At 36.0% G+C, this 26,086-nt stretch overlaps 1 protein-coding gene across 8 annotated transcripts in view; it reads left to right on the top strand.

Annotated features, from left to right (window-relative positions):
- CNTN5 (contactin 5) overlaps nt 1-26,086 on the top strand; it is a 5,719,910-nt gene that overhangs the window by 3,880,549 nt on the left and 1,813,275 nt on the right. For all 8 annotated transcript variants that reach the window (XM_044072706.1, XM_044072701.1, XM_044072707.1 and 5 more), the window contains one exon: nt 10,793-10,974. In XM_044072706.1, coding sequence (XP_043928641.1) covers nt 10,793-10,974 — 182 coding nt within the window. The remainder of the gene's footprint in view (nt 1-10,792; nt 10,975-26,086) is intronic.

Below are 26,086 nucleotides of genomic sequence, written 5' to 3' on the forward strand. Positions count from 1 at the left end.
TGCTGCTACTTGCTCAAAAAAGCAAGTGTTTAAATGGCCCTTAGCCAGATCTCCTGTGTTTATAGAGTCTCCCCCTCACCCAGCCCTGTACAACTTTAACACTTCCACCCAGTTTCCAATATGAGGCCTCACTCCCTTATCTTAAATCTTCACATTCACCCCTAATCATAAAGTCTTCAATCACTCACTAAACCTAAAATTCAGCCCATTTTAAAATCTAAATTCCCTGATTACTGATATGCGTAAATCTCCCTTCTTCCTTTCTAAATTTAAAACCTAATCAACACTCCGTAAACCTAAAATATCCTTCCTGCTCTCTAAACCTAAAACTGACCTACCATTCCCTAAACCTGAAACACCTTTTCTGCTCCCCAAACCTAAAATTTCTCTCCTACTCCCTAAACCTTTAACTCCTTTCAAACTGCCTAGCCCAAAAAAACTGTCTTGCTCCCTAAGCCTAAAGTCACCCTCCTGGTCTATAAGCCCCAAATCACCCTCCTGCTCCCTCCTCATAGCTGCTTGCCTGAATTCATATTTTAGTTAGAACATGAGTGGCAGACATTCCAAGGTACAACTTGCCAGATTCTTTGGCTTCAAGACAGTGTTGTTCAAGTGCTTGAGACATGAGTGCCTGTAGTGCTCCTGAAACATAATTGTTGGCAATGAACAATTTAGCAAAATAGTAAAAAAAAAGTAAAAATAAAAAACATGATTTAGAAATGAAAAAAAAAAATAAAGGACATTTCTCAAAGAAATGACAAGGTAAATCAGATTGCTTAAATTAAAATGAGCAAAGAGACCTCATGTTTTCAAGTTGTAGGGTTATGACCAACAGCCTGTGTATAGCTAATCCAGAAAAATCTTACATTTTAGTAATGTATCCACAACTTGATTTGGGTAACCCAAGATTTACCCATGACTGGCACACTTTGTTCACAAGGCCAAAGCCCAAGTGATTAAACAAAGCCAGCCATGGTCAACTCTTACATTAGCTGCATATAGGAGTAGATTGTTGCTATTATACAATGACATTATTTAAAGAAAAAATGCCTTTTCTAAATAATGTTATTGTATAAAAGCAAGTCAGTGTCCGTCCCAAATTTTTCAGTTATGTAGGGTCAACATAACATATTATGCATGTATTTAATAAGGGAGTATCAGCAGTTTACAGTATGTCTCAAAGTCTACTATGTGCTTTTTTCAGCACATGGTTTCCTGTAGCTAGTAGCCAAGTTGCTTATTTTTTATTCAGTGTTCTTTCCAAATTTTTCTGTTATGTAGGGCCAACGCAACATATTATGCATGTGTTTAACAAGGGAGTATCAACAATTTACAGTATGTCTCAAAGTCTGCTATGTGCTTTTTTCACTACAAGGTTTCCTGTAGCAAGTAGCCGAGATGCTTATTTATTTTAGCACAACTTCTGGCTCATAAACATTACAGCTGCTGGATTACTTGCATTAAAAGGCTATATCAAGTGTCATACTTACCAGCCCTCAAAGTGCCAAAAAAAAAAAAGAAGTACTCCTGTGGGCTACATATCGTAGTATTGGATCTATACTGGCCATACTAAATATATGTTTTGTGCCCCTGTTCATGGAGCTGTTTCCAGGGATGCTTCTGACATCAAGACTCATTATTTATCATTTACTTTTAGCAGATTATAATTGTTTTGCTGAGATGAGCAGTTTTGTAGTTTATGGGAGGGCAAGCAAGACAAGGAGTTCAATGCAGCAGTGCAGAGACAGATCTCTGTATGTTAATACGGCGATAGCTGTTACACATTTGTTTTCTAATGCTGTACTTCCCCTCCCACCAAAAAAAGCAAAGACATGCTGCTTTCATGTTGAGAAACACTTTTTTTTAAATGCTGAATAGTAACTGAACAGTAATTGTGTAGGTAATTCTTCAAACTGTAATACAGATTTTTGGTATTTCTCCAGTACCACGTTGGTATGAATACATTCCATGACTCATTTCTGTTGCTAATTGTTAACTTACACTGCGTATAATGACTGTAATGCCCAATCAGTGTGCATGTTTTAGAATATTAATTAGTTTCCATTGTGTAATATAGGTTCTAGAGTAGTATTTACTTGTAGCATTATAAGGTAGTTTATCATACCCATTGTTTCAATACATGAAGTGTTTCATATAGTTATGACAATTGACCACTCAAGAATAGAATTTCTGAACATCTGAAGTCTATCTTGAGTAAAGATGATAGGAGAGCCCTATCCAAAAGTGCAAAGGAATTCAATAATTAAAAGAAATGAATTTCTCATTTACAATGAGCAATTTTAGAGAGCAGAAATGATTACTTATTTACATGACTAGAGGATGTTGAGATTATGTGGTAGTTATGTTTTATTTCAGTTTGTAAACCAATAGTAAATGATGTTATACATTTGCATTTTTAAGAAGTAGACAGATAATTAAAAAGTTGGCTGATTTAATTATGACAATAAGTTATATCAAACTAGTTAGTATGTGACAATAAGTTATATCAAACTAGTTAGTATGTGAAACTTTCTTGCACAGGTTGTTTTACATGACAGCAGTGGATAATATTTACACAGTTGTTTGAAACAGTGAATATTACCTAAATAACTTACACTGCATGTAGTAACAAAAGCACTAACTGTTTAATAATATTTTTGCTACTTTGGCTATTTCATTTTGTTTTATTGCATTGATGTTTTACTGCTAATGTGAGATAATATGAGGAATATTTTTAAAAGTAACCCAGATTATACTTATATGCAGATCAGTGGATTATTGATGGCAAGGGGTTGGCAACCGAGAAACCTCTGTTATAAATGTACTTTCCTTTACTGTTCTTGCCAGATGAATGCATACTAAAGTGGGTTATGATCAGATCTCCAATTGTAACTGTGTTATTATGTGTTTGAAACATGGACGCCAAGAAATTCATCTAGAGACAGATGGCCGAGAATTAATTCTTTGTATTCTCACTGAGAACACATATTAGTAAGTTACAATCCATGAGACCTGATAATAACTCTTTATAGTGAATGTCTTACTATGTACTCCATGTACTATTGGTTACAAAAAAATCTGCAGTGTTTTACTACCTTTAAAAGCCAGTAAACACTCTTGTATATATAGTAAGTAAGGAAGAATGTCACGGATGGTTGTTAAATACTCACCTAATTGAAAAAGGTTACTTACAGGCCGATGTCTGTAAACTTATGTTGACATAAAATGATATTCAGGAACTTCCCTTAGCTTAATCCAGACTGGGAGTGTGTAATATTTGTTTCATGCCTTTGAAAGCACTATAACATTCAGGTCTGATACTTCAGACGTTTATGACAGGTTTATTTTTTTTCTAATTTTGGAGTTTAATCGTGATGCTTAATGCACTACATAAAGGACAGAGCCATAACAGAAAGAGACAGTAATGAAGGAAATAGACATTAAAGCTAGACAGTCCATAGTAGTTGAATTGATACAGGGAACTCTGTATTTGGTTGTATTTCTTCATAATGTCATTAATTTGATAATCAGTATATTGAGAATAACTCCAGTTTACTTAAGACTGTCAACACAGGCATTATGCTGAGATGTAACAATAAGGCTAGATAGTGTTTGGATAATGGATGCTATTCAAAAGAGTAAACTTTATTAGTGTATAATAGCAGATGGGTGTTTGGATAATGGATGCTATTCAAAAGAGTAAACTTTATTAGTGTATAATAGCAGATGGGTGTTTGGATAATGGATGCTATTCAAAAGAGTAAACTTTATTAGTGTATAACAGCAGATGGGATTCACTTTGTCAGGTTTTAATCTGAGTAAAGCTTTCTGCAGATTTCTTTTGGTCACGGATTCAATCTCAGTCCTACATAACAAGGCAGTGTTATGTAACTCCTAGACTGCCTCAAAGTATTCACAGTGTAGGGATTACATAGTGAAAAAGACAAAACAACAGATCTCTGAGTGGGACAAAAGGGCTTAGTTTCTGTTTTTTTTCTGGTTCTGAACAAATTCAATTATAAATTTTCTGCTTTGATTTGCCTGTTTATCACTTCTCTGTGTGGTTTAGATCCCCTATTGGTAGTCTTTTGCGTTAAGAACCCAGTGAAATATTAGGCCTTTAATTTTTGCTGTACTTCCTCTGTTTTAAGTAACTAGTGAACCAGTTTTGGTGTGTCACTACATAGCATTGAAATCAAATGGATTATGAGGTGCTCATAACTAATAATATCAGTAACGCTGAACAAATCAGCAAACAAGGAAAACATGACCTCCCTGTTTTTAATTCCTATCTTAGCAAATCATCCTTTCGAAAATGCATGTATATGAAGAATGATAATGGAAAACTATAATGATGAAGGTAGTAGAAACAGAAAAAACAGTCAATAAAGAAATCAACTTCATCACAGAGAAGTAAACAGAACAGAAGCATTACTTTGTTACAGAAGACATCTCAGATATAGTGAATGAGAACACACTCATATTAATTTCTAGCATTATGAAAGTATAAGTAAATTATAAGAAGTAAGTTTACTTTGCCAAAATATGAAGAAACAGAAAAATAAAACGACCAAAATGTATGTAAAGAATATGCCTCAAAGCAACAAAAGAGAAGTAGAAAATAGAAATACTGAGAAAAAAACAACTTGTTTATAAACTATGCAAACACAAAGCAGAAAAGACCATATTGACAGAACATGCACTGCTTTATATGCAGTGGGTTGTTATTGACATGTCAACTGTACTAGAATGGCTATTAGAGCTGCCATTTTCTGATGTACTATCCTGGATGTGTTGTGTCACAGTACATAAAATGGCTGTGGTACCGGGTCTATGTTCAGCTACTGAATTTTAAAAAACACGAACCACGAATTATGAAATGGAAAACAGCAAACTGCAAATGTAGCGAACAACTTTAAAAAAACTTCATTGAATGGCCATAGTTGGCCAACATCGCAAACACAACCAACCAAGGTGGGGGGCTGCAACCCCCACATGACCACTCCCCTAACTATATATACCAACTCTCAGATCACACTACAGTGGGGAATAAGGCAATTATGAAAGGTTTCCCTTCACTTACTTTATGCATTGTATTTCCCGTTTGTTGGCCAACTATTGTCATTCGATGAAGTTTTTTCAAAGTTTTCAGTGTTCGCTACATTTGCAGTTTGCTGTTTTCCATTTGATAATTTGCAGTTCACATTTTTTAAAATTCAGTACCTACTGTCTAAACAAATATTTGTTATACTGACATAGGTGTCACATGGTACTATACATTAGTTAAATGTACACAAGTGAGCATGCTTTGTGTTGGTACTGACTTGTCATCTGTACCACTGTGATCATTGTTTTCTCTGTTTGCTGTAGAGTCCTATGTACATTGTGCCACCAGTACATATGATGTCTGTCATTTCTACTATCCTAACAAATATTACTTATATTGAAACTGGTGCCACTTGACGCCACATGTTGGCAGAATGTGCGCAGGTAAGCATGCTCTGGGTTGGTATTATTCTAACAACAATAGCATTGTGATAATTTTGTCTGGCTTTGTCTGTTGTGATGTCCTGTTCATGCCTTCACCTGTATACAGGCACCTGTGCTGTTCAGCATGATGTTCTCGGCCATGTTGTCAGATGGCTTCTGCAATGACGAAGAAACCAACATTAAGATCAGATACAGGACTGATGGCAGGCTCTTCAACCTGTGGAGGCTACAGGCCAAGACCAAGGTTGAAGAGGATTTTCTGCATGATTTTCTGTTCACAGATGACTGCACACTCAACGCTGCTATAGAGGCCTAGATGCAGCAGAGCATGAACCGCTTTTTCAATGCCTGCAGAAACTTTGGCCTCATAATCAGTGCCAAGAAGTCTGAGGTTTTGCATCAGCCCACACAGCAGAAGATGTATGCAGAACCAACTATCATGGCTGAAGGTGAGATCCTGAAGGCTGTTGACAAGTTTACATATCTTGGCAGCACACTCTCCAGATTTGTGAACACTGAGGATGAGGTAGCCACACGCATCGGCAAGGCAAGCTCCGCATTTGGACAGCTGCAGGAGTCAGTCTGGGAGAGGAGAGGCATGAAACTGTCCACAAGGCTGAAGGTGTACAAGTCAGTCGTATTGCCTACACTACTGTATGCCTGTGAGACATGGACTGTGTACAGGCATCATATTAAAAAGATGAATTGCTTTCATATGAACTGCTTAAGAAGGCTGTTGAAAATTATTTGGCAGGACAAAGTTCCAGACACAGTTGCTCTCTCTCAATCTGGACTGCCAAGTATCTGCACCCTGCTGAGGACAGCCCAAGTCAGGTGGGCAGGCCACCTTTGTACATATGCCAGACACACACCTCCCCATGAGAATTTTCTATGGTAAACTCGAGGGAGGCAAATGCACACAAGGTGGGGAGAAAAAGCACTTCAAGGACACTCTGAAAGTCCCTCGAAAGAGCTTTGGCATTGATCTGGACTCCTGGGAAATCTTTGCATAAGACTGTCCTGCCTGGCGAAGCTGTATCAGCAAAGACACTACTTCCTATGAGCAGAGCAGGACTGCAGAGGCACAGAGGAAGCGTGAGCTGCATAAATCCATAGCCAACCCTTAGCTAACTCAACAGACCACTTGTGCCCAACATCTGGCAGAGCTTTCCGAGCTCACATCAGACTGATCAGCCACAGCCAGCCACACCATACCCAGTTAACCTCCTCAATGTGATGTCCTTGGTCATCGTTGACAATGACGGACGAACAACAACAACAATACCTTCACCCTATACACAAGATGACTGCTGAGCTTACTGTCTTACAAGATATGTGGTTTATTGACAGTGGTCTTTCCCCATACCACAGGTTTACAAAACATGCCTAGATCAGCATATTCTGAAATAGCAATGACATAGCGGATGTCCCCCTCTTGACATAATATATGTCTATATGTCTGAGCTGCTGATGCATTACTTGTGCAATATTGGGCATCAGTGCCTATGACTCTGCTGGGAGAACTTAACATGTAATTGTGTCTTGCACTAGTATTGTCAAGATGCCTCTACCACAGTGATCATCAAATTTCTGTTAGTGCAGTGTATATGTGTATCACATCATGGCATAGACATTTATACAAAATGTTGCTTTATCAGAAATACACTGGCTAGAATGAGAATCAGCACCTCTAACTCAGAGTTCCTGCTTCTCTCCCATAAAATAATAGATTACTACATGCAGGTGAGGGGCAAAAAGATACATCAGATGACAAGAGTTTAAATATCTTGGAGTCTTTTTCAGAAGTGATGGTAGAGTGGACTGTGGTATTGATCAGTGCAAGACTTCAGTAGTAATGGTAGCATAGGTATTGTATTTGACTGTGGTGGATAAGTGAAAAATAAGTCTAAGGACAAGCCTATGGGGTCATTATCTTTAAGCAGAAACAGCAACACCATGAGTTTGTGGACACAAGATGTGTTGTAGAACTGATGTTCCTTTGTAGGTTAGTTGGGCCCATTTTATATGTAAGGATCCTGATGTATAGCTACTACTTCTTTCAGCTGAATAAATCATAAAGACTCTTCCTAGGCATCTCACAAGGGAGGTGTACCAGCCACACCCCAGCTAAAGAAGGCCCCAAGTGTGATAATGACATAAAACATATACTTTGCACTCCCAGCTCATGCTTCTTCAAAATAATGAATTCTGTTTTTTTTATGAACTCATGTATCATTGCTTGCTACTGTTTTTTGTTTCGTTAATGTCACCTTTCTTCATCTATAATTTATATTAATTGTTTTCATAAAGCTCTGTTATTCAGTCTGTATTTAATTATCAGTGCTAGCGATTTATAAACAGAGTAGCAAAGTCAGTAAGTGTAATTAGGCATTTAATTGATTTGTTAGAAAACTATGAAGGTACAGCAGGAAAATATCTGAGCTGTTCTAATTAAATCCGTTTCAAATTAATAAATATTTTAAGGGCAGTATGATACAGCAAATTTTAATGGTACAACAAATAAGTCGCATAGTGGTTTCTTCTGAGAAAACAGTATAATTTCTTCATTGAATTCCTTGTCTTGCTTTAACACTCACACTTAAGTATAGTTTTGGACTTGCTCTACAGACAAGGAATACAATTTATGCAAACTTTAAACTGTTCTGATAATGGCAAGGTAAACATTTTTCTCAAAATATAGTAACATATATCTTTTGCCTCACTCAGTCTAAAGATATCCCAGGCCCAGCTGACTCATATGCTTTTCTGCACAGCCTGGCATAAATTCATTAAAGCAATTTTTTTGTAGGGAGAATGTCATGTTAGTAACCACATCTAATTATTTAAGCATGGTGAGGAGAAGAAGTTGCCTATAGTCTATCGTGCAAGGATGCCGAATATTTTCTGTATGTGCTTAATGTCCTCACCTTTCTAGAGTCTGGGCCACAGCTTCCAATGCCTGCTGTGTTGACCTTTTATGGAGTTAAGCATGTGTTTACTCATGCATATATCCATACAGTCTCCTGTTGCATCATACTAGACTAGAACTTCCTCTATGCTTTTAGTACAGTATTTTCCTTCAACCTTCATCTGAGGTGGTGAGTCACTGTCAGTGTCAGGCACTGGCTCCTACTTTATGAAAAGGCTCCTATCAGTCTTGACTGCTTTTCTCAGGCCAGTGTCAGTGTTACAGCTTTTCATGATTCACTTTTCTTTACAGTGGAGACAGACACACGCTTCCAGGACAGCAACAGACTGCTGACCATTTTTATTACTCAGTGACAGAAAAATTTTGGAAATATTTCACACAGCACATATAAATGTGAGCACCATATAGTGTTAAGAAACGGACAGCCATTTAACTACAAAAAGATCACATATGAACAATAGTGGATGAAAGCTGTTTAGGAATATAAAAGATTAATTCATATTATTACAGAATTTTCAACATATATAACTAATTTTGTTCAATCAAGGAAAAGATATTTAATCATTAAATATTTGCTATATAAATAAATACATGCAAAATACTCAAAAGACCTACTAGAAAATGGATGGACTCCAAATGATGTTCCAGGCTAAGAAAAATAACCAATACTGGGCAACAGTGGTTTGAACTCGTTTAGAATAATGATGACTGTGAAGGATCTAATTTTTGTAATGATGTTAACCAATGCTAATGCTACCCATACAAAACAAAGCCGTGGCAATCATCTTCTGTATTGTCTCTTGAAAGATCTATGAATCAATACTGGTTTAAGCAATCTGCATTATAATATTAGAAAATGTATTCCTCAGATCAGAAAGCACTCAGTGGCCTACTGGGAAAGAGCAGAGCAATCTGTAAAATAAGTCCAGTATATATGTAAAACAATTGGTAAAAACATTTTGGATGTAATTTCTGATGCAACTGGCCATGGAAAGCATATGTGGAGATCAAGGGTGGCTAAAGAGTACATTTATTCTTTGTAGCACTCAGAAACATTGTAGCTTTATCAGGCTATATCACGTCTACAGCTGTCTACAGTGATTCCTCTAACAACAGGTACATATCTTGCTTACAGAGATGGCTGCTAATCTAAAAACAATATTGTTAATAGTTTTAGAGGAGACCACTGGAAATGATGTGTATATTTATTAGCTGCACAAAATGGAATTTTCTGTCTACGCCTTTGTTGGAGATGTAAAAATGTCTGGGGAGTGAGACATGAGACAAAGTGCATAGCAAGAAAAAAAAACATTGTTTACATTTTATACTGTACTTCTAACTCCATAAGTAGAATATTTCACTCACAGTTGTGACAGAACTGTGAACTACTGGAATATGTGAGCAGCATTTAGTAATTCATTACTGTATATTTTCTTAACACAATGTTACTGGTAAATTCCTGCTTAGTCTAGTGTCTTAGACTGTGGTAGAATTGCATTTGTGAGAATGTTGTAAAATCTGCTCCAGGATTGGTGCTTCAGTGGTTTTACAGCTGTTTATATATTTTTTTGCTGCTAGACTCATATCTGCTTTTCATTTACCTGCTTAAAGTTACATTCCAGTGTCTTTCTATTCTCCTGTTCTTTGTATCTGCCCCACCACCAATTGATACATTAAGCTAAACTTTATGAAATTCTCACCTATCTGGGGTCACTGTCCTGCAGGCCAGAGTCATAGCACTAGAGCTCCAGTATTGGCAGCTGCCCATAAGGATGACATAAGCTGTCAGTTTGACACTATTACCAACAAAGGCAATGCCTAGCTTTGAGACAGTAGCATTTGAGTGCTTGGGACTTGGGCACTTTTAGCAGCACAAATAATTATTATATGGACTTTTCTTGAAATTTCAAATGGTAAGAGTAGTACATACTGAATTTTCTATCATCGTAATTTTAATACATTTTTCTGAGGTCATTATTTCAGGTTACTTTCTAATGTTTATTTATATATTTGTTGATTGATCTATGATAAAGTGTAATGTGGGAATTGTCCTGCTGTAGTCTGTTGAAGACCTTCTTTGAAAACTAAAACTCTCTCTCTTCTTCCAAAATTGTGTTAGTAAAATTATGTTGTTATTCATAAATCATGAGGTGATTATAAAAGCATTACTATAAACTATTTAAGAGGCTAATTGTATATTTCATAATCTTTTAAGTGTTAAGAAAGCATTTGAAGCTGAATTAATCTATCATGCAAGCACACAGCAATTTAATTTTCCCTCTGTGCTCTTGTATATTTATCATGCACATTATTACTATTATTTATTTTTTTACCTCTATTGTATTCATGCTTTATTTCTCCCTTGTATTTCAGCCCTGTTCCAATCATCTCATGGAGGAAGGTAAATGGTAATATTCCAAACAGAGCAAGGTTAAGGAAATCGCAGGCAGTCCTTGAAATAACTAACCTCCAGTTGGATGATGCCGGAACCTATGAATGTAAAGCAGAGAATCTGCGTGGCAGGAATGTTTTCCGTGGACAGCTGCAAGTGTACTGTAAGTTTTGTGATTTTTTTTTTTGTAAGAAATACTTACGTATAGACAATTTGAAATTCATCAACTTTGAATTAATGTTAAGCAGACATTAACGGAGTGCCTCACGCAAGCAGCATGACATTCCTCTTAGAACCATACAAAGCCTAGGAAAATAATCATTACTGCTAACATATCAATCCACTGCTATAAAACAAATGTTTACTGTTTGGTACACTAAGTCGTACTATGCAATGACTTGAAAAACTAATAGCAATATCATTTATACTTTTTTTATATATGGATGTATTTTTAAGCTGAATTATGTTATTTTTTTGCAATAACGCTTTATGAGAATAATTTCTGATGACTTCTAAGCAGCTACTTGCATATTATACTGTGACAGCATACCTGTATAATGTCTTATTATCAAATGAGTGAATACAAAATCGCCCAATTCCAAAAGACTTGCTCTCAGTGTAAGTGACCACTTACACAGAGAGCAGGTCTTTTGAAATCTGTCCCAGAATGTAATCCTGTTTGTAGATAGGCCTTAAACTGAATTAAGTCACTTACACTGAGAACAAGTCTTTCAGAATTAAAGTAAACTTACACTGAGCGCAACTCTTTTGGAATATAGCCCAAAGTATTACACAGAGTATTTATCGGTGAGTGTTTGAATTATATCAGGATATCAGACTGGGCTATATTCATGAAAGTATAGACTAAACATTCAGAATAAAGGATAACATAATCACTTGTATAAGAACTTTTTAATAAATTAAATTCTTCTATAAGTCAAATTGTTGTTCTCAGTTTGTTTCTGTGTATTTCATATTAAAAAATGGAAGTAATCCATTAACAGCAATATGGGCACATTTTAAAAACTTTTGTTCATAAGGAAATGCTTGCTCTTTTCATTTCTTACTTCTCACTTACCTAACTCAATCAATGAACATAAGTTACTTCTACAATACAAAATGCACATTCTTTCTTATTTGAAGTTACGTTCCCTTTATAGAGAAGTTTCAGTTATATGTATATAGAAATATCTATCTATCTATCTATATATATATATATATATATATATATATATATATATATATATAGATATAGATATATAATGTATAAATATGTTTATGCACACACACACACACATATATATATATATATATATATATACTGCTAGGATATGCACTACTGAGTATCACAGTATAAAGATGTTCCCTATCTGTCAGGATCAAAAACTTCCTGGACTGATGTGAGAATACTCCCATGTTGCAAAGTCTGAAGCATTCTACATGACTTATTTCTACATCCTCTCCTAACTCTTGCTTTCTCTTAGTATGCACGTCACATTTACATCAGCCTGCTGTGCATTTCTCTTCACTTTCCATCATCCTTGGTAACTCCTTAGTTACACTGGATACACTTCTAAACACCCCAAGGCATTGAGCAGAACCAGAGCCAAATTTAGGTGACCTAGGCATATGCCTGTGGTACTCTGGCTGGGGGGAGGGGTGCTGCCTTGGAGGCTTCCACATTAAAATATCAAATCATTCTTCTTTAACTCCACAGCAGCATCTTCTTCTTTAAGAAAATGTGCACACACACACACACACACACACACACACACACACACACACACACACACACACACACTCTGCATCCATGCATGTGTATGGATGCCAACAAGGCTGTAAACACATTGTACACTTCCTGGAGTGTGAAAGAGACATATGCAGAATAAAAACTAGCCAGTGTGTGGATATAAGATGCCCTAGTTTAGGGGATCAGGTTAGTCATTAACTTAATTAGGTTCAAACCCTGTAACTTGGTTACAGGAGACAAGAGCATGAATCCTTTACACCAACTACCAGACTCTGAAGGAATTGTGAGTTTCAGTGCATTTCAAGGAATTATGAATTTCAGTACATTTTTAAAGAATTGTGAATTTCTGTGTATTTTCAGGGTATTTTGAGTTTTAAGGGAAGAGCAGTTCACTATTGCTCATACTAAGTCTATTTTCAATGTTCAACTTTTTTGTTTAACAAACAGCAGTTAGTGTTTGTGCTACAGAAACTGAAAGCAGTGTTAACAGCACATCTGGTAGCATGCTTGCCTTTTGTGCAGACGGGTGTGTTTTGCTCCCACTCCATGTAGATGGATTGCTGATACTATGATGCATTTTAAGGGGGGAAAACAGTGGTGCTGCACTCCTGAATGGGTCTTTCTTTGGATGACATACAAAGTATATATGTACTTGTTGGCAGTTTGCCAGCCTTTCCCTATTGCAATATTACCAGGTTAGGAACTTTTTCTATGTAACAGAAGCAATTAAATATTCAAGGGAAGCAGGCACTGAATTTGTAGATGAAATAATGAAATGTAAAGTTGTTTGCTAGTAGCAACCTCTTCATTAGTTATAAATCTCTTTAATGTGGAATTATTCTGATAACTTTTAGTTCTGCAGAGACTGTGCATATTGACTGATATTGGTAGATTGTAATGACAGAAGTTTAAGCAGACTTTCATGGTTGAAATCTTCTGAAATGGGCAGTTTTGTCATTATTGGTTCATGCATTTTAAGTGTTCAAAACTACACATTTAAAACACATTCTAACAAGTTGTGCTGTATTATGCAAGGAATGCAATTTAATACTATCAGGAAGGTGAATCAAAGAACACATGCAAGTATGCATACACCAACAAATGTGTAAAAGGAGCTTATAGTTTGGAAACAGCCCAAAAGATAAACTTAATCTGGTACTGGCCAGCTGCATTTTCCTTGAATGTGAGTTTCAAAGCAATTTCAATCAATCTGAGTTTCAAAGGAAGAGAAGTTTACTCTTTATACTATCTCTTTTCATTGTGAGACTGTATTGTTTGTTTAGCAAATGGCTAACATTGCTTGTGCTATAAAATTTGAAATAAAAATTTGAAATTAAATCCTGATATCTGCAATCATTGCAGAAGTAAATAAGAAAATAGTGTGAGCACAGGCAGGTTTGAACAGTGTTTATGGTAACTGCGGAGAAATAGACAAGTAATGGAATGGCAGTGGGAGAGGTTGCTGTGTGTGTGTGTGTGTGTGTGTGTGTGTGTGTGTGTGTGTGTGTGTGTGTGTGTGTGTGTATATATATATATATATATATATATATATGTGTGTGTGTGTGTGTGTGTCTGTATATATATATATATATATATATATATATATATATATATATATATGTGTGTGTGTGTGGGGGATCCATTACCATACCTAGGGGTCCATTTGACCATGATGTGGCTCCGCATTGAGAGACCGACAACTGGTTTATTAGTCTCAGAATAAAAAAGAAGTATTACTCATGTACATTCTAATCCAGCACACTACCCTATCTTGTCTGAATTGTCTGGTATCAGCCAAACAAGCATAAATTCTATTCAGATACCTATTGTCAAGACTGTATTTCTTTCATAGCAAATTACATTTTTTTTTTTAAATTTCACTCAGTTTACTTGATGGTAACAGGAAATACCTAGCCTGATAATTTTAGGTGCATTTAACACTGTATTTCCTTTCTATCCCAATTTTACTTCTTGGTGGTTTTTCCATCTGTGTCATGTCCTGTTGAATCCCACTTGGGATTCTATCATTTCTATCTATTCCTGTAGTTAACTGCAGTCTATAACCTTGTCTGTTGGAAGGTACTTTCTGACATCCTGGGAGATGTTATTCCATACAACCTACTGTTGTACAATAATACCTTACCATCCAACTTAACACCAGTAGCATATCCACCCTGCCACCATCTCTCTTATGGTCACTTGATGGAAAGCCTCTAGCTTGTCTAGCCTCCGGTCATCTTCATTCTGCTGTTTCTCTTAAATCATTCTGCTGATGCATGCCTAGATTGCTTCCATTAGCCTGGTGTATTTTCCTTTTATTGCCTATAGAACTGTCTACAGTATTCAAAGTGTGGTCTGACAAGGACCCTGTAGAGTAAAACTATAGCTTTTTTGCTTTTGGAGTCTTTCCTCTGAGAATATACCTGAGATTCTGTTTGGTGGTCAAATCAGGTATAATCATGTCAGCAAAATCCTCTACCTACTCAGTAGCCATCAGTTCCACCCCCACCCCCTCGCTAATACTTCACATCAGGTTGTTGCTGTCTAAGCATACTATTTAGTTTTTTGCTTGTAAGGAGCTTTATCTGCCTTATTTCTGTATACTTGCTTAGCTTTTCAATATTTTTCCATTAAATTTCTTCACCAGTCACTCCTGCAACTTCATTTGTGTCAACAGCAATGACATGGCTCTTGTTCTTCTCTTGGATACATCTGAGACAAGCAAAGTGACTAGAACAAGAACTAGGGTGAATGCGTGTAAAAGTCTACTAATCACTTTACTAAGTCCTGACTTTGACCCTGTCACCACAACCCCATATAACTTATGAGTCATCCATGCAGCTATCCATTTCTTCATTGAGTCATCCATGCAGCTATCCATTTCTTCATTGAGTCATCCATGCAGCTATCCATTTCTTCATTGAGTCATCCATGCAGCTATCCATTTCTTCATTGAGTCATCCATGCAGCTATCCATTTCTTCATTGAGTCATCCATGCAGCTATCCATTTCTTCATTGAGTCATCCATGCAGCTATCCATTTCTTTATTCATTGTCCAGTCCCTGACCCTTTCAGTTATCCTACCTGTCAAAGACTTTGCTGAAGTTCAAGCAGGCCATGTCTACTACTGTTTAGCTGTCAAGTTCACTTGCAAACAAACAAGCAAACACACAAAAAAACAAAGGAAATTGGCAGGTAAAATGAATCCAGATTGGCTGTATTTTTTTTTTCTTTTGACAGAGATAGTTTTGCCTAGAGATAAGATATACTTTTGCCTAGAGAAAAGAACAAATCAGAGACTACTACACATAAAAAATACATTTTTATTTAACATTGCTGTTAAAAGAAATATTGTGAGATAAGCAGGTATTAGGTTTGCCTGGCCCTTCTTCTAATTCAAACATATTTCTACATAAGGCTTTTGACTGAAATGAGGGGGCATGTTTTGAACAGGGTTCACCGTCATGCATTACCTAGGAACATTTTTGAACACATAGTTCAAGACAGGTGTGAAAGTATGACCCTACTTTCAACAGGGATACACATTAACCAAGTGGTATTAACATACAGTATGATGAAGACAAAGTACCTGGGCCAGGTGCTGTTAACTCAAAATATAATGGTGAAGAAAAGACTGTATATGTATTTTCATTTAACACACTATTGATAGAGCACAAATTAAAGAAATCAGATCCAGTTTGAACATTTTCCCTCAAGTTCAGATATTATGAATTGAAAAGTAAAGTCTCTGTTTTACACACAAAACCAGGGTAAAGTAAAAAAAAAAATTAGCGCAATCTAAATACCACTAACTAACATCAATAGGAAATTAATTTGTCACTGTCTGTCAGCTTTTATTTTGAATTTTTGAATTGCCATAGTTTCTGTTTTAACAGGACTGACATGTATGATTCTAATTCAACATTTGTTGGGTTCTTTTGCCATCTGTTCTTCTTATGTCTCTGAATTGCATTACCTACCATGAAGTGCAGATCTGAGCTTCTCAACATAAGTAACTGATATAACCATATAATTTAAACACAACCATCCATCTCACTTCAGTCACTCTTACACACACACACACACACACACACACACACACACACACACACACACACACACACACACACACACAAGTACACATTCAAACACATACACATAAACACACACACACACACGCACACACACACACACACACACACACACACACACACACACACACACACACACACACACACACACACACACACACACACACATACACACACTCCACAGCCCCCTTTCCTGTTAATGTCCTCAAAATCTCCTTTCCTTGCCCTTAGCCATCACAGAAGATTTACAACCCATGTCATATCTGGGTCACCTCTGTCTAGTATTTCCTCTCACCCCACGCCTGGTCCATGTGACAGTTAAGAGGTTTGTAGATCCTGAGATCATTTTCCTACTGCCTCCCTTGAATAAGGATAATGAAACTGCTGGCTTCCTATTATCTGGCACTTTTGCACTTATCAATGATATTCTGCACTACTCTGTGAATGACTGCACTACTCAATGATCATCTGCACTACTCAGTGAACATCTGCACTAAATGATCTTCTGCACTGCTCAGAGAACATCTGCACTACTCAATGATCTTCTGTACTGCTCAGTGAATGTCTGCACTACTCAATGATCTACTGCACTACTTTGATCTTCTGCACTACTCAGTGAGCTTCTGCATTACTTGATCTTCTGCACTACTCAGTGAAATGTCTGGAATACTCTATAATATAAACTTCTGCACTACTCTATGATCTTCTGCACTACTCAGTGATCTTCTGTACTAGTCAGTGAATGTCTGCTCTACTCAGTGAAACACATTAACCAAGTGGTATTAACATACAATATGATGAAGACAAAGTACCTGGGCCAGGTGCTGTTAACTCAAAATATAATGATGAAGAAAAGTCTCAGTGAGCTTCTGCATTACTTGATCCTCTACACTACTCAGTGAATGTCTGCACTACTCTATAAACTTCTGCACTACTCTATGATCTTCTGCACTACTCTATGATCTTCTGCACTACTCAGTGATCTTCTGTACTAGTCAGTGAACGTCTGCACTACTCAGTGATCTTCTGTACTAGTCAGTGAACATCTGCACTATGCAATGAAAGTCTGAACTACTCAATGAACTTCTGCACTACTCAATGAATACTAGTCAATGAATGTCTGCACTACTCAGTGAACGTCTGCACTACTCAAAGATCTTCTGAGCTACTCAATGAATGTCTGAACAACTCAAAAAATGTCTGCACTTGTCAGTGAATGACTGTACAAAACAATGATCTGTATTACTCAGTGAACATCTGTAATACTCAATGAACTGCTGCACTACTTAGTGAACATCTGCACTACTCAGTGATCGTCTGCCGTACAAAGTGAACTTCTGCACTACCCAATGATCTTCTATGGTAGTCAATGAACTTCTGCAATACTCATTGGTCTAAAGGCATATATTACTAATCTGTTTCCACATCATTTTACATCTGATGTATCTTTGCTGTGAACCATTCTTACAGTATTAGTGATGTAGGTACCAAGTAAAGTATTAATTAACAATTCAGATGATTTGAGACTGTCCGCTTACTTTAGTTCTAATGTAGATACATGTGTAAGTAATTTAGTTATTTAGTTAACAGGGTAGTATATTTATATTGGTTCACCTATGAAGCCTTGAATTGCAAGTTACCAAGGAGCCAGAATACCAAGCATAAATGCCCAAAATACCAAAGAGTGAAATCTCTAACTGTAAGCCATGCATGGTACAAGCCCCAACATACTGCAAACTTAAATATACAAACTCTATGTTGTTACAAAGACAAAGAAGGCAAAAATCTCCCAAAACAAAAAAATCAGTGCAAGGTCACACTTAGAACTTCAAACCCCTACTTGGAGAAAATCAAACAAATGCAGTAAAATAGGAGAAAGTTAGACTTGTTTACTCGCAAAAGGTAGCCATTCCCTTTCTTCTGAGTAATGGAGTCCCTTAAGATGACTATAAGAAGTAATGGGAGGTGTGTACCCATTTCCATGCCCACACAAGTGAATATATGCTCTACTCACACAGTGTTGTATTCAAAATAGGATCTATATTATGTTATCGAAAATCCGTATCATCGAACACTAAAAGACCGACACGTATAGCTTGAACTATGGTAACGGCAAATGTACAAAACCACGAAATGTGAAATGTCGAAGTGTCATGGTTGGCCCGTCTGCGGTATAGCTCTGTAAGATAAGTGTGCGATAGTTACGGACCTTAGCGTTAGGGTGCGGGTTAAGGTAAATGCATAGATAGGTAATGTATGTAAGGTTTAGTGTAGTGTTAGAAGTAGGGTTTTAACTGTATGTGTGTGGATTATTTGTTTTGTTTGGGTATATGTCTGTAGGGTAAGTGTGCAATAGTTATGGACCTTAGGGTTAGGGTGCGGGTTAAGGTAAGTGCATAGATAGTAATGTATGTAAGGTTTAGTGTAGGGTTAGAAGTAGGGTTTGGTTTGTGTATGTATGTGTTTTATTTATTATGTTTGGGTATGTAGTATGTGGTGTGTGGTGGTGTTGGCCGACTATGACGGTTCGAGATTTGAAAATTCGCGGTTTAGGGTGTTCGGCATATTTGCGGTTCGGGCTATGTGTGTCGGTGTTGTGGTGTTCAAAGATACAGGTTTTCGATAACATAATATAGACCCTCAAAATATACCTGCTTTGATTGTCTGAGTGTAATTTTATACATTTACACATTTTTAGAAGAACCACACTCTTACCATTTATATAACAATCAGAATAGTGGTTGTAAGCCTCCAAGAGAATAACGCATATGTTTCCAAAGTTAAATTCTTCTGTCTGAATTTACAACACTTTGTTAAACACAAAAGAAAACTACAGGCACAATACAAAAATGCACTTCTTACTTTTTCTTTTAAACATATTTAGTGCATATGTAAAAATGCATCAAGAAATAGTGTTGTAGATCTAATTTGATGGATGAGCTCACCTTCACGTATGCACAGCAGGTAAAATAAACGTCTGACAGCAGAATAATTCTAGAATGCATGCATTGATACTAGATATATGGATGATAAAAAAGCAATTGAAACACTGCAAAAGAGAATTTATGTTAGTGCAGAAGCAATTTGCAGAGAAGATGAGAGAGACCATAATTGCAATAAATCATATTGTATTATTAGCTGATTATACATTTGTAGCTAGACAAGTGCTGACATCTGTAAGGCAAGCACATCATACAGAATGAATGTTGCCATTTGCATTTTAAATTAAATGTATCTTTATATCTCTGAGCTTTGAATATTATAAATACAATTCATCAACTACTTCATCTTTCATCATGCATTCCCTGAAAAAACAGTGCATTTAAACCTCATCATAACACTGCCCAATGAAATGTAATACAGCACAAATAATATTTGTGGCTTATTTCTAAAATGCACATTGCATATTTTACAGATAGTCACAATCAGTATCTTCTTACATTACCAACAGCACTGTACCTTTGCTACTTTGAGCATAATTGTGAATATAAGTATATAAATTCTAAAGCAATTTCTATACAAACTGCAATCAGTTTTATCAGATAGTATCTGAAAATGAATAACTATTACTGTAGTGCCATATGTCATTGGTCCTTGTTTAAAGTCATATTTATTACATTTGTATATGGATACAGAGCCTGGACATGATGTAAATGTTTTACCTCATCTCATTGTATATTTTTTTATATTATGCCTACCACAGGAACAAATCTAGGCTGACTCTTGATTAACAGTATGTATTATTAAAGTATATAAGTGGCTATGATAACTGTATTAGAAATGTTAGGCATGATGGCATTAATGGTGAGGGAGGTCCATGAGCAAGAACATTCATTTGCAATCAGGAATATAGCTGCCTTACTTTTCTTTACAAAAAAATCATTATATACATATCAGTTTATTGTAATTCATTACTCATGCATGCATGCTAATAACATTGGCTTATAACCTGACATAGGTGGTTCAGGAAAGGAAGTGAAAACAACCTGCATCCTGCTAACCAGAATTCAAATGTTACATGTTACCTGCATAGTCTTGATGACAAGAACTTCCGTGTACAGAATCATATGTGCTCTTTTAATGCAGCCTTAATGACAAAGAAGAAAAGAGGTGATTGTCAGATGTATATATATATATATATATATATATATATATATATATATATATATATATATAAAATATGTGCTTTTCAAGACAGTTTTCACAACACTGCAACATTTAAGACATCCTACAGTAAACATCATAACCCAGATATCTGAACAATATTCTGTCAATCACATTTGATTAAAGATTAACAAGTATCTCTGAACCATCATCTTTGCATTTAAGACTAAAGCAGTATTTTCACTGTGAAACCCTTACTTTGCATCTCACTGCACACAGTGACTTTGATCCTGCTGTTTAAGAGACCATTGCACCTTGTCATCTGGTAGATTGTCATGTCTAGTGCTTCCCAGTATTGGCATTCTTGAATTTCTCTGTCATGGTATTGATTCTGGGTCTGGTTTAGAGATCCAAACATTGAAATGCTATTCAGTTTCCAGATGGTATTACCAACCCTGATGCTTCCATCAGACTGAGGAGCTAGCACTGCTGGTCTGCTCCTGTCACACTTTGACTCTTCTGTTATGAATAAGTTGGGCATATTTTGAACTTCTTGTTAATTTTTCTGCACCTCTGTTATTTTGTAAGTTCTATTCTTCACTCTAGGTGTTATTTCTAGATTGTGTTCTCTTAGCTTAGTTCTCACAGGTATTTCTTTGAATACTCCATTATTTCTTAACAAAAATTCTCTCATCTACTGCTTTTGTAGTTTTGATAAGCAATCTTCTAACTCTACTAGACAGGGATTGCTTTGTTTCTCCTACTTCATCCTGCTTCCTTCTTTGGCTTAATATATTAATGTGGTAAATGTGTTCTGCCTTTCTCTTGTCCAGCTGTCTGTCTTTATACTTTACTGTATTTACTCATTTCATCACCTCAAAGGTAACTGCCATTTTTCTAGAAAGTAGTTTTGCATCCATCTGTCCATCCATCCATGTTTATAAGCCACAGCAACTAAGTCTGTGGCTTCCTCATCCATATTAAGAGCAAATGTAGATTTCCCCAACACAGACACACAGACACACACACACACACACACACACACACACACACACACACACACACACACACACACACACACACACACACACACACACACACACACACACACACACACACACACTGATCCCACGCCTGTGGATAATTTAGAAGTCATCAATCCATCTACCACAAATCATTGAGATGTGGGAGGAAACTGGAACATCCAGAGGGAATCCACTTGAACACAGAAGGAGTATATGCAAACTCCATAAATAGGTTCCAGAGCTGCAAATCAAACTGGTGAACCTCTTACTGAGAGATAACAATGCTGCTTTAGAGGCTAAAGTTAGTACATGATCACCTGGATAAAGCATACAAGTTGAAGATTTTTATTAGAACGCAGTACTGCATTTTGTGGGCACTCTGTGTGTGGTCCCTTACTATTGGCAACACTAGCTTTAATCTATCTTGCAAACAAAGTGCAATATCACACGTCTAGAGTTTGCCTTTTCCTCTTCCAAAATTTCCATAGCAATGTCAAACATCCCTCTTGGATGCCTGCTGTACAATCTATAAATGGGGTTTAGAGAGATGAAGCTTATTATAACACCTTTCTGATTGAAAGCAGTAAGCAGTGTAAATACACGTTTTCCACTGCTAGATGAATGACATTCCATAGCATAGATGTCACTGTTTTACTTGATGTCCTGACTAATCCTTCAGTCTTGTAGATGGTAAATTGATGTCTTCAAAAAATGAATATAAATCATTGACTTAATTTGTACAATAATGTTATCATGAAAGGATTTCTATGGTTATTAAGTATCCCTTTAGAGATAGCCACTTTGACGGGTCAATCCCATAGGCCTTAGCTTTAACTAAGTGTAGAGGCACTGTTTCTGGCATTCTGGTAGCATTGTCCATTCTGGCTAGTATATACTCATAATCAGTGCAGGATTTTATAAATTGCCTTATGACTGCATAGCAATACATGCAAATGTCAACCCTATGCTTGGCTTTAATATCAAGGGACTTTTATATCCAAGATGGGAGCAATTTTCTGACACTCTGGACAAAAAGTTGAAGTGTTGTCTATCCCATTCATTATGCCTGTTCAGTAAAATCTGGCTAATGCTTTTGCCTAAGTTTTATCAATCCCCTTGAAACCTTGTAACACATGACTATGGCCTAGCATTATTGCTAGAGGTTTATAAATGCACTGCAGCATTTTTTCTCTTTCTTTACTTATTTCACATAAGAAGTTTTTGTTTAACTCAAAATAGGAGAATTTTCTTCACTATCATCATATACAACCTCACTTACGTTCTTTCTTAATGTAATTAAATATCACAGTTTCATTGCACATTTTAAAAGCTGATGAGACTTATGTGAGAGTCTGTTAACTCAAGATTGCATTCTTCAGTATTTTGCTTTGAGGTAAAAGGTGTAACTTATTCCCTTAAAAAATGGTACCACAGCTTCTGTTTCATTCCCTGCAAAAGGCACTTTCAAACAAAAATCAGTTTTGGCTTTACTTTTGACTCACCTCAAGTGTTCTCTATTCTTTTTTTCATGTCACCTCCTAATATATTTTGAGTGGGCGTCACTTTCTTACTTTCTTTTCCTGCTCTAATGCCTCCTTACTACAAATGGTATGTCAAAATAAATTTTATTGTCGGTTAACTTTTTGTTTTTGGTCTGCAGATTCCTGTTGCTTAGAATCTAGCTTCATTTGCATTTTCTACTCTACCGGAACTAGGATAAGACCTCTGTTTATCTCGCTTTCTGCAGTTGCTTTGGTCTGAGGATCCTAACTCAACTATCTTTTCTTTGCTATGCTTGTCTCAGTTTTTGAGATAATGTTTCTTATAAGTCTTTGTCTTTTGCTGAATTTTACTTCAGCATTTTCTATCATTTCTTCTTCAGTTCCCATGTTGACATGTCTTACAGTTTGGGTTTTTTGTAGCTCTATCCTTAGGGTCATATTTGGATAACAGACGCAATCCTTTCTACTTTTTAAATACAGCCAAGTTTTTTTTTCTTATTTTGTAGTTTCTCTAACTAATTCCTTCTCCTAGTTTTTATTCTGATTCTATATTGGTACAACTTCTTGGCTGATCCCTGATCCTATACTGAATGTGTGAATTAGCTTTACACACTATATCTACAGATTCTTTCTGCTTTAAAACAGGAAAAGTAGTTCCTTAATATTCTGTCATGGTCTAAATGAAGTGTTATGTCCACAAGATTCTACAGTTTTCCCAAAATTGTCTATATTTCTACATGTGAAGTTGATACTGTTTTCTGTTAAATTGAATACATATTGTCACAACTTGTTTGATTGTTAATGATCAATCAAGTAGTGGCAATATGTATTCCTTGAGGAAAAGCTTGAAAAAAAATATATACTTCTGGAGTTTGTTTGAGCTCAAAACCTCCTTCTTTCTAAAAATACGGAAATTTTATGAGCTTAATTATGACACAATTACAAAGGGCTCACCCCATGTTCCAATTTATATTTCTATTGCACTACTTTATCTAAAACCTGCTTTGCACCTATTTTGCATACTCACTGGCAGTATTTATTGTCTTCATTACCTATATTACAGAACTCATCAATATGACCAAATAATCCACATTTAAAGTAAAGTACCACATTATTTGTTGATTTTTATGACAAAAGAACATATATTACTTACTACCATATATTACGTATGCCTTAGAAGCATATGATTAATTTTAAGCATTGTATCATTAACTAATAAGCATTCTTCTAAAATTACAAGCTTATGAGAGGTCCCTGGGACCCCAATACTGTACCCATTTTTTTGTTTTACTAGGCAAAGCACTTTTAACTGCATGATGCTAGCATTTTTAATTTTTTGCTTTGTTGCTGGTATAAAAGTCAATTTAGAGCTTTAAAATCTGCATTAAGTTGTGAATCAGTGATTTTATCCATCTAACCACATAAAAGTCCAGTCATTAAATGTTATTTCTTGTATCACAGGGATTATGCTAGGCCTGACTAATAGACCTTTCTTAAGTTCATTTCACTTCTTGTAGTCATTCACTCATGCCCAGAGCCAATGCTTATCCTTTCAGCTAATAAGAATGGATTTTTGTCCAGTTTCCCTGGCTCCAAGTTTCACTGGTGGCATAGCAATGAAGTATCACTAAGATTATGTGTCGTAATAATAAAATTACCAGGAATAGTTTAGATATTATTTTTTGAATTTAGCAGCATTACCCATGTTGACTTTGCTTTATAATTTAAAGTATTGTTTTTCCTTTTACTTTGGGGTAAAATCATTTGCCTCAAAGCGTGCCTTTATTCTACTTTTATGTAACTCATGTAACTGAATGATTTGTACTTATTCCTAACCTGCTTTCTTTTGACAATGTTTTAGGAGCATGTAGGTTATTAATGGTTTCTGGACTTTGTCAGATTAAACACCACCTTCATTTCATGCCTGTTTTAATACTACAGTGAACACAGTGCAACTATAGCACCGTATTTCATGACTGATGCCTTCCTCTTAAAGCAGATGATTACCTTCTTGTAAGTGGTCTCTGCACTGATTCTGTGAAGGCAGTCAGAATGCTGAATGGTAATCTCCTAAGTATAAAATTAGCCAACAATATGTCTATTTAGTGCTAGATTAGGAAGTCGAGTAACTACTGTTGACCATGCCTGCTTTCCTATTAGCAAACTACTAGCTAGGATTTCTCACATACTAGCAGAGGACTCATAATGTTGAGTTGCTTTTTCATAATGATCTATCATGTGTGTACTTCACTGTACTGCAGCATTATGTGCCAGGAATCTGGTTGTTTTAACATCTGCAAATTGATTACATTAAGTAATAAATGCAGTTTGGGAACTAAGATCCTTCAAATAAATACAGTGAGAGCTAACTTTTTAACTGAAAAAAAACTTCTTCTTAATAGCCTTCCTGGTCATCTAATATAAACGATTAATATAGTTGGGTTCATGTTCAGTTTAAGTAGATAATGAAAAACATTCTTCCTCTCCAATTTGAGAAGGTTAGCTTGTCACTAAAATTCTCTCCATCAAAACTGGGATCATGATTGCTAAAAATGATACTCTATTTCCTAAAGTGAATTATGCTTTATTCCTTATTACTGTGGCCCTGGAGGAAATTCAGTGGATCAACAAATTAATGCCAGTAAAACATGTTATTTATTTACTTTTCTTGGGCTATAGGAACATCATCTTAGGATCATAGAATCATACGGTCTTACCAGTTTAACTTACTGATGGCTTGATAGATTGACTTGACTGATTTTATTTTATTTTATTTATTAACGGATTATATCCAAGTAGTTA

The sequence above is a fragment of the Protopterus annectens genome, chromosome 5.part0 (genome assembly GCF_019279795.1).
Source record: "Protopterus annectens isolate FY-2018-M chromosome 5.part0, PAN1.0, whole genome shotgun sequence".
Lineage (NCBI taxonomy): Eukaryota > Metazoa > Chordata > Ceratodontiformes > Protopteridae > Protopterus > Protopterus annectens.